Source organism: Lytechinus pictus, chromosome 5 (assembly GCF_037042905.1).
Source record: "Lytechinus pictus isolate F3 Inbred chromosome 5, Lp3.0, whole genome shotgun sequence".
Taxonomy (NCBI): Eukaryota; Metazoa; Echinodermata; class Echinoidea; order Temnopleuroida; family Toxopneustidae; genus Lytechinus; species Lytechinus pictus.
Window position 1 is genome coordinate 6,720,257 of NC_087249.1, and position 17,007 is coordinate 6,737,263.

The 17,007-nt window shown below is 35.0% G+C and overlaps 2 protein-coding genes across 3 annotated transcripts in view; one reads left to right on the top strand and one right to left on the bottom strand.

Moving 5' to 3' along the window:
- Positions 1–1,942, top strand: part of LOC129262496 (dynein intermediate chain 2, ciliary) — a 33,776-nt gene extending 31,834 nt beyond the window's left edge. For both annotated transcript variants that reach the window (XM_054900621.2, XM_054900619.2), the window contains one exon: positions 70–1,942. In XM_054900621.2, coding sequence (XP_054756596.1) covers positions 70–360 — 291 coding nt within the window. In that variant the 3' untranslated portion in view covers positions 361–1,942. The remainder of the gene's footprint in view (positions 1–69) is intronic.
- Positions 1,713–12,876, bottom strand: LOC129261874 (sulfotransferase 1A1-like). Its single transcript, XM_064099304.1, has 6 exons — positions 12,783–12,876; positions 11,570–11,749; positions 10,345–10,464; positions 9,743–9,837; positions 4,521–4,671; positions 1,713–4,052 (listed from the first exon to the last, which is right to left on the bottom strand). The coding sequence occupies exons 1-6, from the start codon at positions 12,874–12,876 to the stop codon at positions 3,931–3,933; spliced, it is 762 nt and encodes a 253-aa protein (XP_063955374.1). The 3' UTR covers positions 1,713–3,930.
- Between the last annotated feature and the right edge of the window lie 4,131 nt (positions 12,877–17,007).

Sequence of the window (17,007 nt, forward strand, 5' to 3'; positions counted from 1 at the left end):
TTTCATAATCAAGATTCAATGTAAATATTGTGTGTGTGAACAGGTGGTATTTGTCTTTTTCATTTGTAGGTCCATGTCTTTGACCTCAATCTCAATAAATACGAGCCGATCTGCGAGCAGGCGGTGGTCCAGAAGAAGAAGACCAAGCTGACTCACATCACCTTCAACCCCAACTTCCCCATCGTGCTGGTGGGCGACGACCGGGGCTACGTCTCCAGTCTCAAGCTCTCGCCCAACCTCAGGAAGGTTCCCAAGGACAAGAAAGGTGCCGTCCTCAACCACGGCCCCGAGGCCGAGATCGCCAAGATGGACAAGCTTCTGGCTCTGGTCCGAGAGCCACCCAAGGATAACAAAAGCTAAGAGGACACCTCGAGCAATTTAATGACTGGGTACAATAAAACGGGGCACTTGTCTGGCCAAACCTTACTTTAAATTATAGATTACATCACAAATTTATCCTTTCACAGTTTATTATTGATAGGTAGATTTGAGACAGTTTGAGGAATATACATGAATAATTCAATGTTATCGACATAGTTAATGTTCTCCATATATTTAGATTTTGTAACACTGGAAAATGTTTCATGAAGCAATTTGTCAGAAATTTTCTGTCATCTGTTATAAGTTACTGAGATCCTAGCTTTTGATTGGCTATTAAAGAGCAAATTGGGACAGTAGATATCACTGACAAGCTGCTTCATGGAAAGCTTCCCAGTGTCACCATTGGGACACAATAGCAGACTTCTGTCTGGTTTTATTAGATCCATCCAAAGGGGATTGAAACTGGAGCTTGTTAGTAAACACCTTGGCCCATCTTCTCTGAAGTCAAGTTTAACTTAGACCATGGTCTAATTCTGTGCTAAAGTTATGGAAAGCCAAAAATGTCAAAATTTTACTTAACATTGTATGTTTTTTTAATGTTTACTGTGCTCTTCATTAATTCGTGAATGGTGAAGAAAACTATCTTATTTATCCTTCTGAAACAGTTTAGAATGATTTGAGAGAAAAATAAGCTGATTCTGTACATTGAAATTCTACTGTAAGAGATTAATGGCTATCCATAGTTAAACCACAACTTAAACCAGAGTTTGAATTAAACCCAACTTCAGAATCCTGGCCCATTAGTACAAGTTTGGTTATTTCCCATGTTGCAATCTGAAGCCTATTCTATGTCTTTGGCTCTTTTATGAGAAACACTATGAAATCACCACTCAATGTGATTGTCAGTGAGAGAATGGATTAAAATACTAACATGTCACAATTTATTTGACAAAACATTTCTTCTACTCCACCATTATCTTGAAATTCATGATCTTACAATACTTTGATTCAATTTTTACCAAAATTATAATTTTTTTTAGTGAAAAGAATTTACGATGCCTCTGTTTTTCAACTTCCATCTTTTTTTTTCTAATTTCTATACAAAGGAAACATGCGGCCTTTCTCAGTCTTTCACTTTGACTGAAAATTTGTTGTACATATGTATATTTCTAAAGTGTGTATGAATATGAAGGAAAAGGTTACATTGTTCACTTTTTACTCATTACATTTTATTTATTCATTTTTTTTTTCAAAACTACTGAAGATGTGCACATTTCCCATGTTTGTAATTCTTTATTTTTCTTAGACAAATTAGAAACAACTACCGGTGATTTCTTTTTTTCATTCTCACATGCAGAATAATTATCTGTGGTTAAACACATAACATTTTTGGCATGAATGTATTTATTTTCATCAAAGTCTATTGAAACACACCATTGATAAAGATATTTATATTCGTAATTCATATTTAGCCTTACTATTCCTTACAGTCTGATATATTTCTTCAAGATCCTGTAATAAAACATTTATTTGAGAATGCATTATTGTACTCAAAATTGTATTCATGATACTAATTTTATGTCATATTGAATTTGAAAATAAATGCTGACAAAATATGAAATACCATCTTTGTATTTTTTCTTTCTTTTAATGAACTTTATGAAGCCATCATAATCATCATATTGCCTGCTTTCTTGGTTTTGAGGGATAATTATTCTGGTGATGTACATGTAATTCAAAATTTCATTGTGAACTAATAAATAATTTACCGGTATGCTTCAATCTTTCGACGTTTTGGCATTTATAAGGAGAAGGAGCCAAAAACAAAGAAAATGAGTGATAGAGAGAAAGAGATATGACATACCACTCCCCCTGATGCGATTTGCAGGGTGCTATGTGAAATATGCTGGTAAAGGCATAATAATTCCAGTTTGTAGAAAATTGCTATTATAAAAAAACTTTCATATGTGCTAATCTTGGTAATAATCCTTTTGATATTCAGCTTCTTGGATTACTGAAATCGTCGCATGGCTGGCAAAGGGCGTTAGCTTGATTTTCTACCGAAAAATTGTTTTTTTTTTTGGTTTTTAGTGCTGTATGACAGAGTTTTGATAGCTCTTTCATTTGGTACAACTGTAATTGCCTACAATGACGTACTAATGACGTAATCACGCGTTGTGAAAGGGTGTTTTCCAGGGCTTGCGTGCGTTAACGCCCTTCTGCGAGCCCTCGACGAAATGCTATATTCTGAGAGTAAGAGTGGAATTGAGCGATTTCAGTCCCCCACCCTCTCCCCCAACTACCTAGAGCTTTCTGTTCAAAATTTTTATTGGGTTTCAAACCATTTCAGTGTTAATTTCCATCTCATCATACACATTCAAAGACATTACAAAAGATTTCAAACGTTTTAGCTAATGACCACCCCCACCCTCCCACACACACACCCTCACACACTGAATAAACAAGCAATGCATAATGCAGTTGTGAATATAACAAAGTTAACTGGAAATCAGTGGGGAGGTTTTCATCAACACTTTGTCCGACAAGTTGAGGAATTTGACAGCTTTCCTTCATTTTGATTGGCTGAGAAGCACTGTTACTATGGTAACTTGGATGAAACGTCCGGCGCAAGTCCTTTCATGAGAAACTCCCCTGAAGGATACTTGAAGGGCTAACTGTATGTAAGTGAAGACTTGTTAAATCTTTCATGGGGGTGTTCATTAAGCTGTACGTAAGGGTTCGTAAGTTAAGAGCGACTTTAAGAACGACTGGTGATCCTTTCTTATGCGCTAAATAATCACCAATGAACATTTTGGTGTATACCATTTACCACAAGAAAGGATCAGCAGTCGTTCTTAAAATTGCTCTTACAGTAAAACCCCCGTCACACTAGAGGCGGAATGAAAATTCTTGGTACATTCCTGGATATTCGAAGCGCATTCTAAAAATTCTGACTGCATTCTGAGTGCATTCCAAACATTCGGGTCCATTCTTGTGACCGGCCCGAATGTTTTGCTCATGCATGTTCAAAACTTTCGAAGTGCATTCGAAGTGGAGAAATATCGAACGACATTCGAAGTGCATTCTGACTGCATTCTAAATATTCTTGCTGCATTCTAACAGCATTCTTAATATCCTTCATGTGTTCCGACTGTATTCGAGCTGCATTCGACAGTCAATACACCCGGAATGTGCAAGAATCATTCGAGGCGGGATCAAAGGACGTTCTAAGTATTCGAACGACATTTTTGCAAAAGTAGTGAAAATTTCAAATTCCTCCCGAATGTGGCACGAATTTTGAAAGTTCTTCATTCCGGCTGGTTCTGCTCGATTCCTGCTGATTCCGAATAAGTGTGACGGGGGTATAACTTACGAACAGCTTTAGGATCATGGCCGAAAAAAGACCCCACTCCTCGGTCACCAGACCAGCGGTGTAAGGCAAACCGATTACACAGATATACATTAGTAAACCGTAATCCTCAATTTATAAATCGTTGAAGTGCGATATCCATTGAGTCCTTTTTTCTGAGCCTACGGCAAACAAAAGACGGTAAACCTTTTCTTTATCCTTTACTTTATCTTGCTCCCTTCATCAATTGTTTTCTCAGTCTATCCAGTATTGAGCTTTTTTCTGAACTCCTCATCAAAGTCTTTAATAATCATCTCTTGATGCTTCTGAAATGTTTCATTCTGAGCCACAGTGAAGATATTTTTCCATCCACCGACAGTACCTGGATGAAACATAACCATGAACAGGTCATTATATTATGACTCTGACTCTAAGTGATCATAAGCATGGGTTGCTATGTATACCTGTATACATTTCTTTCTTCATTCGACTTTCTCCCTCTGTTTTCACATGTTTTTTTTTTTCTGCGACCCCCCAAAAAAAAAAATCGGGGGGGGGGGGGGGGGGGGAGGTCATTTGATCTCTTACTTCCACCTTCCCAGTTGCGTCGTTTGATACACAGTTGCATGGCCCCTAAATTCCAAAGAAAACACCTAAAATGCTTTTTTGTGTTTGGTTCGATTTGTTTTATGGAGGATCAAGTGATGCAAAAGAAGTAAGGATGATAACAAAATATTTCATTTTCATACTTCGCCCAGTTAGCCTACATGGTTGAATGGGTCAATCATTAGGTTGAACAAAATAGGGACGAGCACACTCCCTTGGGGAAGACCCGTTTCAATTTCCATACCTTGGTAAAGTAGTGGTAGTATACCAGCAGCATGGGTGAGTAGCTTTCCTTTGTCGCCTAGCTCGTCTTCAAGTCTGGCGTAGATGGCTTTCATTTCCTTGAGCGAGGAAAGTCGAGTGACTTCAGTAATCGCTGAAGAGAGTGATCCACCCTGTGAAAGACATTGATCATATATAATCTTTCTAATACATAAGAACGCTGAAGAACATATTTGTACTTTTTTGCATACCGTTGAAATGCTTGTAGAAGTATTCTTTCTGAAGTCGCCTGATTAGTCATGTATATTCTTCTGAGAATATAGTGTCACCATTTAATCATGTCATATTTTTGTAAATCTATAACTTTTTTATTATATAATACATCCGAGGTTATTGACCTACATGTTTCATCTGCTTGTATTTTTCTCACTTTATATATTTGTACGTTACTCTGATATTTCTATGCCTATTTGTTGTATATTTATGTTGACTTTTTATGTTATATTTGATTTCCTAATTGTTCTTTTTATTTTGCTGTGTATGCTTTGAATGTTGATTGAAATGTGAATGTGTACATGCAAATACAACTGTATGGATATTCTCCAATATATTTTTCCTTTCAATGAAGTAAATGATGAAGAGTTTAAATGTATGTTTTCTGAAGTGCAATATGATACCGTTGATAATGATAATTTTGATATGTTCTCGACATATATTGATTCTGATGAAAGTGGAATACTTGATGATATTGATCCAGATAATAATTTTTTTACATTTGATAAACCTGTTAAGTACTGGCTCCCTATTGATTTCAATGATAATTCAGATTTTACCACTGATGACAAACATAACTTTAGTATTCTCCATTTTAATTCCAGAAGTCTTAATAAAAATTATTTCGCTATTGATCAATTTCTTAATCAAATTAAGTTAAAATTTTCTATATATGGTTTTAGTGAAACCTGGATTAATGAAAATACCCCGTTATTATTTAATAGAGATAATTATACTTCTTATCATAATGACAGACAAGGTAGGAAAGGTGGGGGTGTTGCACTTTTGGTTAATAATTCATTTTAAGTTAAAGTAAGGGAGGATATATCTTTACCAGAAACCATTTGTGAATCTCTTTTTATTGAAATTATTTCGGATAGTTCAAAAAATATTATTGTTGGCATTATATATAGAAACCCTAATAAACCCATTCTTGAATTTAATGAAAATTTCAATAGTTGTCTTGGAACAATATCCACAGAAAATAAATCTATTTTTTAATGGGTGATTATAATGTAGATCTTCTTAAATATAATACTTGTCAACACATTAATGATTTTGTAAACATTATGTATAATAATTATCTTCGTCCGTTAATTGACAAACCAACAAGAATTTGTAAACGGTCTGTAACATTGATTGATAATATATTCACAAACGTAGTCGACAAAGATATTCATTCTGGTGTTTCTATAGTGGAATAACTGATCATTTACCCATTTTCCAAATAACCAACCTTTCTATTAAATTATACAAAGAACCAACGTCTTTATTTTATGTAAAACTTACAGATCCATCAAGTTTAAGTTCATTTAAGAAAGATTTAGCTACTTTAGAATGGAACGAAGTATTCTCAGCATGTGATGTAGATAATGCATATAACTCCTTTATAAATTTATTTAAAACTACGTATAAACAGAATTTTGCTCCCCGTAAAATAAAAAGAATACCCCACGAAAACCTTGGGTTACCCCTTCACTTCTAAAATGTATAAATAAAAGGCATAGATTATATAAGATATTTTGCAAAAAAAGAAATAATATCAGTGAATATAAATATAAACATTATAGAAATAAATTGAACTCCATTTTACAGTCTGCAAGGAAAACCTATTTTAGTGATTTATTACAAAAGAATAGAAACAAGATGTCTAAAACCTGGGAAGTTATTAATAACCTATTAGGGAAGAAAAGAAAATGTCAATATCCTAGTTATTTTTTTAAAGAAGAAAGAAAGTTAACAGATCCTCAATCGATAGTAAATGAATTTAATTTATATTTTTCTAGCATTGCTGTCAAACTTAAATCTCAACATATTAAAAACCCTAAGTGCCATTTTAGTTCCTTTCTAAAAGTCCCTTGCAATAATTCCATATTTTTTCACCCAACCAATGAATCAGAGGTTTAAAATTTAGTTAAATGTATAAATTCTTCCAAAAGCTAAGATTTCGAAGGATTTACGCAATATACTATTAAACATGTTATCCATTTTATTGTTAAACCCATTGTACATATTTGTAATCTGTCCTTTTTATCTGGTAAGGTTCCTATGAACTTCAAAGTAGGAAAAATTATACCCATATTTAAGAAAGGGGATCCCCATATATTTTCTAACTATCGCCCTATAACTTTGCTCCCTTGTTTTTCTGAGATATTAGAAAAATTGATTTACAATAGGGTTTTTAATCATATAAATAAATATAATCTCCTTGATGACTCTCAGTACGGTTTTAGAAAACAATCCTCCTGTGCTCATGCTTTAATTGACCTTCATGATTACACCCAAAATAAATTAACAAACAAAGTTCATACATTAGGCTTATTTCTTGATCTATCTAAAGCGTTTGATGTCATCAACCATGGTATTCTCCTCTGTAAATTACAGTTTTTTGGTATACGTGGTGTAGCCTTACAGTGGTTTAAGAATTATTTGAGTAATCGTTTCCATTTCACATGTTATAATGATTTTGTTTCCGATAGAAAGAGTGTAGAGTCCCACAGGGCTCTATACTGGGTCCTCTCCTTTTCTTGATCTATATAAATGATCTGAGCTCTTCTTCATCCTTTTTTCGTTTTATACTGTTTGCCGACGATACCAACTTAATTGCATGTCATAAAGATTTCAATAGATTAATATTACAGGTAAATAGAGAATTAGAAAATGTTATACAATGGTTTTATGCTAATGAATTAATCATAAACAATGACAAAACATGTGTTTTATATTTTAATAGAAAATCCTACCCATATAATTGTAATAATATTAGAATACTTATAAACCATGTTAATTTGAATGTGTGCACTTCAGTTAAATTTTTAGGAATAATTCTTGATGATACTCTATCTTTCCAGGACCATCGTCAATATTTTGCAAACAAAATTTCTAAAAACATTGGTATCCTCCGTAAATTACGTATATCCCTTCCTCAAAATGTATTATTTATGTTGTATAACTGTTTAATTTTACCATACTTATATTATTGTACCATTACCTGGCCAGCAGTGGCTACTAAATTAGAATCTTTATACAAACTGCAAAAGAAAGCTCTGAGAATATGTACAAATTCTCATTTTCAAGCTCACTCTTGTCCTTTATTTTTTAGGTTACAAACACTTACGATTTATGATATATATACATTCCAAATTGCCATAATGATGTTTAATGTTAATAATAGTATTGCACCTAAAATAATTTGTCAAATGTTTACTCTTAATAAATCTATCCATTCCCATAATACCCGCTCATGTATAAAATACCATTACCCAAAGATTTCGTCTCAGTCCTTACTCAACTCTTTTAGACACAACGGTCCCCGTATTTGGAACAATTTACCTAATAATTTTATGTCATGCACTACATTGTCATCTTTTAAGGTCTTATTGAAGAGACAGCTCGTCTTTTCCTATTCCTTGTAACTCTATTTTAAGTACCTATGTATCATGCGTGTCATGGTGTGTATGTGTTTGTATTATATCGTAACATGTGTTTCTTTTCCCTGTTTTGGGGGACTATGACTCACAAGTTATTTTAAACTTTCATATTAGTCTCCAATTTCATTCATTAGATTAAATCTCGATTGTTGCATGTTACTTTGTATATATTTTATGATTTCATGATTGAAATAAAATTGAAATTGAAATTGAATTGAAATTGAGTAAGTTGTTCAGCTGAGAGATCATAACCAATGTGTGCGGCTACTTTAGCTGCGTTCCCGGCTGGGTCCTACGGGAGCCAACCATCGAACAGTCTGTTATTTTGTTCATTTTTTTTGTTATAATGGCTCCTTTTCATACAAAAAGGGAATTTCTCAAAACTTGTATTTATCATATCAAATTCAATTCAATTAAAAAATGGTTTATTAAAATATGCCTCGCAGCCAAAGGCTGAATAAAAATCATGTGTACAATTCACATTAACAAAATGATACTTTAAGTACAAACATTGAATCATATAAATGGAATATAATTACTTCTTATATCATACAAGAAAATGCGATAAAATATCAACAAAAACAATTGCAATGCATTGCTCTACACCGATTTTATGTTTGTTTATATTCCATATTTAGAGGGGATGGGTTGGTGACTAGTGGAATCTCCACAAAAGGGGTACTATTTGATTAATGATATTTCATTTATCAACACCAAATTTGCACTGTATTTCCCTACACGTTGCTATATAGGTTGCACCCACTATATTCTTTCAAAATACACGCGCCTCTGTTTATTCTGAGGGTGAAAATAAATACATACCAAGAACATCACTGAATAGATATTAGATAACACATTCCGATTTGTGGTGACTCAGAATCTTGCACTGTCATTCTCTATAAGGTTATTCAAAACTTCAGTCCATATATTTTTGAGGAGTGAGTTCCGCCCCTGAACGTGTATGTCCGTCACCATTATTATGGACATTAGTACGCAATAGTAATGGTAATCATTACCATTTCTATTTTGAAGGGGGAGTGAACTGTGTGTGGTCTCTAATTGACTGTGTGTTATAAATACATAGTTTTAAAAATATTCGTTTTCAGATATCTACTAATAATACTGAGAATGAACCGACCTATAAATTGTATTTGTATAGAGAAACTAAAATGTTTTTAGAGGAAAAGTAATTGATTTGTTACTTGGTAACTTAATTATTGCGGTATAAACGTAGTTAATTAGCATGTTGTCATTCAAGTGGGTCTAAATTACAAGACCACGCTAGTATTGTGGGTCTGGAAACTGGCCAGGTATGAGTAGTTGAGGACTCAAGATGGCGCTATTGGTTCGTATCTGCTTTAAATATTGATTTGAAAAGACTGCCATAGTCGTCTTGAGATCTTTGATTTGTATTTTTTTTAATTCTAACGGCAGTTGCTCACAATTTTTGTTTAGTATTCCTCCCCCTCCCATATATCTTGGAACAATGAAAATTCTGATTGAGAATGAAAAATAAACGTAAAAGGGTCTATAGGCCTACCTTTTTCATGTCCGCAAAATCAACGTAGAGAAAGTTGTCATCATTGCGATGTTTCCAAAAGCCATACTGGTGATCCCATATCGAGCCATAATTGACTGTGATGTATTAAAAAAAAGTTTTCTTTAAATCACGGGACCATTTTGGAATAACATGTACAATTATGTTATAGTGTATAGATGTAAAGCAGTTTTTTAACTGAACCGAATTACCTTCCACTGTTTTTTTTAATATTGATTATGTTAAATATTATGTTAAATATAGGTTGGTAAAGTTGCACCCCCCAAAAAAAAGTGGGGTCAGATATAATGTATAAGGGATGAAATTTCTTTTTAAAAAAATGCGATCGAGCAAAGTGAGGAAGCAAATATTTGGAACTCTTTGATCATAAAATCTATAGATTTTTACATATTCAGAAAAATATAATATTCTACTCTTGTCCCTTTCCTTTTTTCTCCTATTATTTTTCTTGGCCATGAAATTTTATCAGGCAAGCCCCCACCTATATATAAGCCGGTCGTGTTGAGGCTCAAATCAATTATTAATTGAAATACCTCCGAAGGTTTTAAGATCGCAAAGTGCAGACTGTAAAACATTATACGTACTCTCATCTGAGATGAAAAAGTCGAAGGCCTCATTCCATTCTAACGGATGGATATCAGACTTGAAGATGTTATAGTTTGACACTAGACAGTCTTTTGGGTTGCGGGCTAGATATACAATTTGTGAGATTGATAGAATGAGATGGAGAAAGAGAGAAAGGATGGAGAAAGAGGGGAGGGGTCGATACAGAGAGGGAGAGGGGGGGGGGGTTAGAAAGAGGAACAAAGAGAAAAGAGGGGAGAGAGATATCATTTGTCATTCGATCTATACAGTGCGTCCCACAAAAATGAGATAGATTTTAACAATTAATTTGATAGTCGTAGCAAGAGTGGAATCTCATCTCTCATTTGACACCAACAGCTTAGCAAGTCGTCCACGCATGGCAGATTACAAACAATAAATATTGAGGCATACCAGAAACGATTTGCGCAGAAAACTTACGTGTGAATCTGATTCCACTCTCATTTCAGGGATCATAGAGAAGCTTAAAGAATACAAAAGAAATGCTAAATAAAATGCAAATCGTCGTATCACGAACCAATCTTGTCCAATTTTTCTGCGCAACCTGGTTTTGAAATTAAAATTTCAAACTCGTCTTGCTCATTAATAATGCGTGAAGTGTTTGTCTCATATCATAATTAGGTATCAACATAAATAAGAATAACTGAATAATATGATTATGTAAATGAAATATAATTCATTTGCCTTCGAAGTAAAAAGACATGGTAATCCCGGTTTCCTTATTTTTTCTTGGACGCACTGTATAGTGTCGCGCTTAATCGAATTAATTGTATTATTAGTTAAATATCGATTTCCCCCCAGAAAGAAAGAAAGCCCAAACAAACAATCATAAATACAAACAAACAAACAAAAAGCTAACGTGGTAAATTTCATTTGACCACACTGATGTCTTCCGTCCTGATTACAAAAGACAATAATAAATAATGTCTCCAATATTACAGACATCTCGAAAACGTCTCCTTAACTAATTTATTCAGTAGTTACTGATCGAATATACTTCTTATTATTTTCTTCTTCTTCTTCTTCTTCACCTTCTCCTCCTCCTTCTTCTTCTTCTTCTTCTTCCTCTTCTTCTTCATCTTCATCTTCTTCTTCCTCTTCCTCCTCTTCTTCTTCTTCGTCTCATCATTAGTATTATCATCATTAGTAATTCATGTCACCTGACTTTTATAACTTAAACATTTTTTAGGGGGAGGGGTCGTACCTTTGGTTTCTTCTCCCATATTTGTTTTGGTAAGAACTTAATCGGTAGATGCGTCTTGTACAACCGTGGGGAAGGCATTGTAGCGACGTGTTCATATGATTTGCCTACACCTCGAATCCAAGCAGGATTCTCTAGCAATTGGGATGATTGTTCGAAGCGGTCTTGGCTTGAGAAAGGGATGCCTGAATTACGAACAAGCAACATTATTTCCGTCATCCAGTGTGTGCCTTAATAGTATTAGAAAGCGAGAAAATTGTCAAACTGTTCCTTTAAATACAAACAGAAAGCTCAAGCTATATGAAACGGCCATGGCTTGAAATTTGGCAACATGGCCGTACGCAGAAATTTTGTCGGGGGAGGGGGCACTTAAAAATATTCGAAGAAACTCGAAAGCGAGGGAACAAAACGACCGAGCTCGTCATGGGGGCGCTTTTGCATATTCTCATGTGCAACTGAACATTTTCGGTGAATTTTGTGAAAAAAAAAAATAAAATGTAAGTTTTTAACATTTCTGCGGAGGCGAGATGGGGCAGTACCCCCGGGCCCCCCACTGCGTACGGCCACGATTGGACACCCAAATTTTGGCAAGCGTTAATATCTTCGCTATCCGTATCTAACGGTGAAAATAAAAGATGAAGGAAAATGCTGTAAAAGGAGAACGAAACCCTTGGAACAAATTTGCTCGCATGTGCGCGGACAGAAAAGAATAAGGTCAGTGAAATTCGATAACAAACTATTGGTCAAACAATGAGAAAATTATGAGCATTTTAATGTAGAGATCACTGTATGGTATGGACATCCTCCCATTGGCAATGGGACATCCAAATATCAGGCGCTTTTTTATAAGATGACATGTTATAAAGGTTTCACAAACATCTCATGAACAAATACATTATATTGTAATTTAAATGACAAAAAAAATTATGTTTTGAAGTATATTGTCAATGTCCAAGGGGGGGGGTGTTATCTCTGTGACATCATAAATATTTAGTCGTATTGCAAATGAGAGGATCTTCATGAGCATCGTAATTAGCAAAATTAACAAAACAATAAAGAATCATATTATTTTTCATTGAACTAAAGAAAAGAGAGATTAGTTCTCTAAGTACATTCTTTTTAAATTCAGATTCTATCATTCTAACGTAATATTCGCGTTCTAAATTGCTTATTTTTTAAAGAGAAATTTATCTTGTAAATTGAGTGATAGATAATTACCGGATTTCGGGTAGGTCGTCAGAATGACGTCATCTTCTCGAACTTCCATGTTCCGAATGCCTGGCATGTCATCCGGTGTCACGAAAGAGGCCATGAATCCCTGATATGGGCAACAATGCTCTGTGGAACGCTATTCACTTCAGGATCAGCCATCTCTTCCTTGTGTCTGTCCTGGCTGTGAACAGCTAGATCGGTTTCTGTTCCGATATGTTGTAAAAAGACAGATTGAATTAAGAAAAATAATGAGGAATATTTTAATTCCTATTACATTTGATAATTTCTGTAAACTACCCAATAATAACTTGCGTGAATAAATTTTATTTTTCTGGTGCAATTTTCGGTGCTAGAACTTTAGATTGGGTATATCCCCGCTTGTAAAGGTAAATTTCCCATTCGTCCACTGCCAACTCGTCCACTCACCACATGGTATACCTTCATTTAGTCTAATGCCATTCCGTCCATCAACATTTCGTCTAACAGCCATTTGGTCCAATAACCATTTGGTCCAATCATCACTTCGTCTAATCACCATTTCGTCTATTACCATTTTGTCTAACAACCAGTTGGTCTAATACCAATTTTCTTTTCATTCATTTTGCACAATTATCACTTTAGCTTAATAAGACCAAAATATGGACTAAATGGCTATTGGATCAACTGGTTATTAGACGGAATGGCATTATACTGAATTAAAGTAGACCATGTGGTGAGTAGACAAATTTACATTATACGAATTAGAAATAAACTCTTGTAAAGCCCTCTTTGAGAATACCGAATAATGCAGTCATCATTGGTAAAAAAATATGGTTACCAAGGAAAACTGGCATGCCCGTTGCCACCTATCGTCATATGTTTCTAGGGCGGAGCCAGAATATTTTTACAGGGGATGGGGGATGAAAATCCAAATGTGACGTCCTTTTTTCTCACTCGAATACTATAGTAGAAGGGGTATTATAAAGTTCCATGACTGAGACATCTCTTTATTATTTGTAGAGGTGCTGTGGCTCAGTGGAAAAGTCTCCGGACTTTGAACCACAAGGTCCGGTGTTCAAATCCCATCGAAGCACTCGCGTCCTTTGGCAAGGCGTTTATCTACATTTGCCACTCTCCACCCAGGTGTAGTAAATGGGTACCCGGTAGGAAGGAATTCCTTGAATGCTCGAGCGCCTGATCAAGGTAGCCGTGCTAAAGCCGGGGTGATACTAGTAGTATGCAGCGCTTAGAAACATTTGTATTAAGCGCGCGCTACATAAATGTTGCATATTATTATTATTATTATTATACCCTTCTTTCTAGCACCCTTCCCATTTCTTCCTATATTTTTCGTTCCTTTGCCCCCTAGCTGTTTTCCATTTTACTGAAAAATCATGAGGGCGACTGCTCCTGACCCCCCCCCCCTGTAGCGCCGCCCTGCATCAGGATACATACCCTCCATACCACCAACCCGCCCTTCTCCACCCTCTGGTATTTTACTCACAGCTTATAGTCTTCAGTCTTCGCCTCGATAGATGCCCTCGATCTTTGCACAATCCACCGATGATTGTAGGACTACAGCCCTTTCATGATATGAAAATGCTCCACACTATCAATTTCAAGTAGTTGCATGCGACAAGAGAGGTTATAGTTCAGACAGAAAATTCAATTCTGAATGACACAAACATGCAACAACAACACCACCATTTAACGTGCACTATATTATAGTCCCTCTGGAAATAGTATTAAAACGGATAGAGTGAAGTTTTTCGATTTGCATTTATATGATTAAAATCGAATGAACGAACAGAATGCTAGAAGAACAAAACAATATTGGAACCGAATTGCAACTGTCCCGGTCATTTTCGGTTCTATTTGTTCACTCATGAGTATTCACCCTGATGATGTGCATTGTCTACAGGCGCAGACCCTGATTGAGACTGATCAAAAAGTGGGTCTCCACGCATAGACTAGCACATTAGGGTCTTCAGTACACAATGCGTTATAGGCTGCACATTCAGCCCCTTAACTCGAATGAAGGGTTTGCACACTGAGTGGATGTCGGAAAGCACCAGTTTTCAATGGTATTTTCCCATAACTAAACATCATTCAGTCCTAAATAATATTATACATGTATATATAAGCATTGGGCTAAACCCTGACTCAAATTCGTATACACAAGCAGCGTTCTTCCAGTGATTATCCAGCAAACCGTAGCATAGAGAAAACATTATTAACATGGATAAATATTAAGAATGGAAAATAATTGTACTTGGTCTTTGAATAATTGTTTGCAATTCATTATTATTTTTTGTAACCGTGCTTCTCAGTTGGTTAACATGTCCAAAGTACAGCAATGTGCATAATATTGTCTCTAGATAACTTCCTGTGATAGTGAGTCTGTCACATTTTGTTAATTTCCTCTTGGTTAACAGTAAAAAGGGGTTATTTTGACGACTGGGAAGACTGGGGGGGGGGGGGGGGGCGCTGATTCAATCTCCCTTATGTTTTCGGCCGTCAACGGAACGATCACGACGTAAATATGCACGCGAATTACCCATGGTATGATTTACAAAATTGTTAGATAAAATTCTTCAAAGAATTTCATTTCTAATTAATTTTTTTCAATTAATGCGTAAAATTAAAAAAAATGCTCATATTAACTAAATAAGGCTCCCCGTCTGCTAGTTTTGTTAATTCACAGACCCGCTTAAACAATCAATACAATTGTTTCTTCTATATTTTTACAATTTCTTTTGTATATAGTCTCTGTTATTCGACTATTTTTCTCGATGGAAATTTACCATAAACGAGATGGATTGGTTGAGTTTAATCAATAAAGGTAGAAATTCATGACTAAAAACACAATTTGGATTGGATTTGTACACGAATTTACGAAATCAATCAATTAATAAATAAATGAATAAATAAATCAACCAACCAATCAATCAATCAATCAATCAATCAATCTCTTACCCACTCCCCTTCCATGTGACACCTTCCTTGCGTGCAAACAAGTACATTTTTACTCTTTTAGACATACATATAGGCCTATTAATTGTCGATTAATGTAAAACAAAAATCAGATAAATACATATCAGAAATCGTGTAGTGCAGTTACAGGGCAGTTCCACAGGGTAGCCGCCAGGCGCGCCGGAACACTTTCAGTTTTATGGGGGCAAAATCCCGAAGGGGCACAATATTTTTGACAGCGTGAGATACCGAAGCGATCGAGTGGGAGAGGGTGTGGGACCCCCCACGGTAAGGACTTTGGGTAAAAATGGAGTATAAATGTTGCGTTTCTAAGAGCATTCAAAAACAAATGTCTTGAGAATTAAACATAGAATTCACTACGAAAGACTATACTCATAATTGTGGTGTCCCTCAAGGCTCCATCTTAGGCCCACTATTATTTTTAATATATGTAAATGACATTATTAATACATCATCCATTTTATCTTTTGTATTATTCGCTGACGACACAAATATTTTTTTTTCTCATAAAAATCTCACTTCCTTATACAATATTTTAAATCATGAAATAAATAAAGTATCACAGTGGTTCAAAGCTAACAAATTATCTCTGAACACACAAAAAACTCATTACATATATTTTCAACATCATTCTCATAATTCTAACACTCAAATTCACTTACAGATTGACGGCAAGTCATTAGAACGTAAAACGCACTCTAGATTTTTAGGGGTTATCATAAATGAAGCTTTATCTTGGAATGAGCATCTGCACCATATTACAATGTGTATTTCAAGAAGCATTGGAATTATTTCTAAGTTAAAATTTATCTTGCCTCTTAAAACTTTATTCCTATTGTATAATTCCTTAGTACTCCCGTACATAACCTATTGTAACGTTGTTTGGGCTAATTGTGGCTATACAAAGCTGACTTCTATTTTTAGATTACAAAAGAGAATTATTCGCATTTGTACAGGATCGCATTACCTGGCTCACACTGACCCTTTATTTTTCAAACAGAAAACACTGAAAGTTGCCGACTTGTACACTCTTCAAGTAGCTATCATTATGTTTAAGTATATCAATAATCTACTCCCATCGTCTTTTGATGACATGTTTAAGTTCAATAGTTTTGTCCATACCTACCCAACTCGTACATCTGGAAACTTTCATCTCACAAACCCCAGACTGTTAATTACCTCTAAATCAATTTGACATCATGGTCCAGACATTTGGAATAATCTTGCAGACAATATTAAATCTTGTTCTACTTTATAC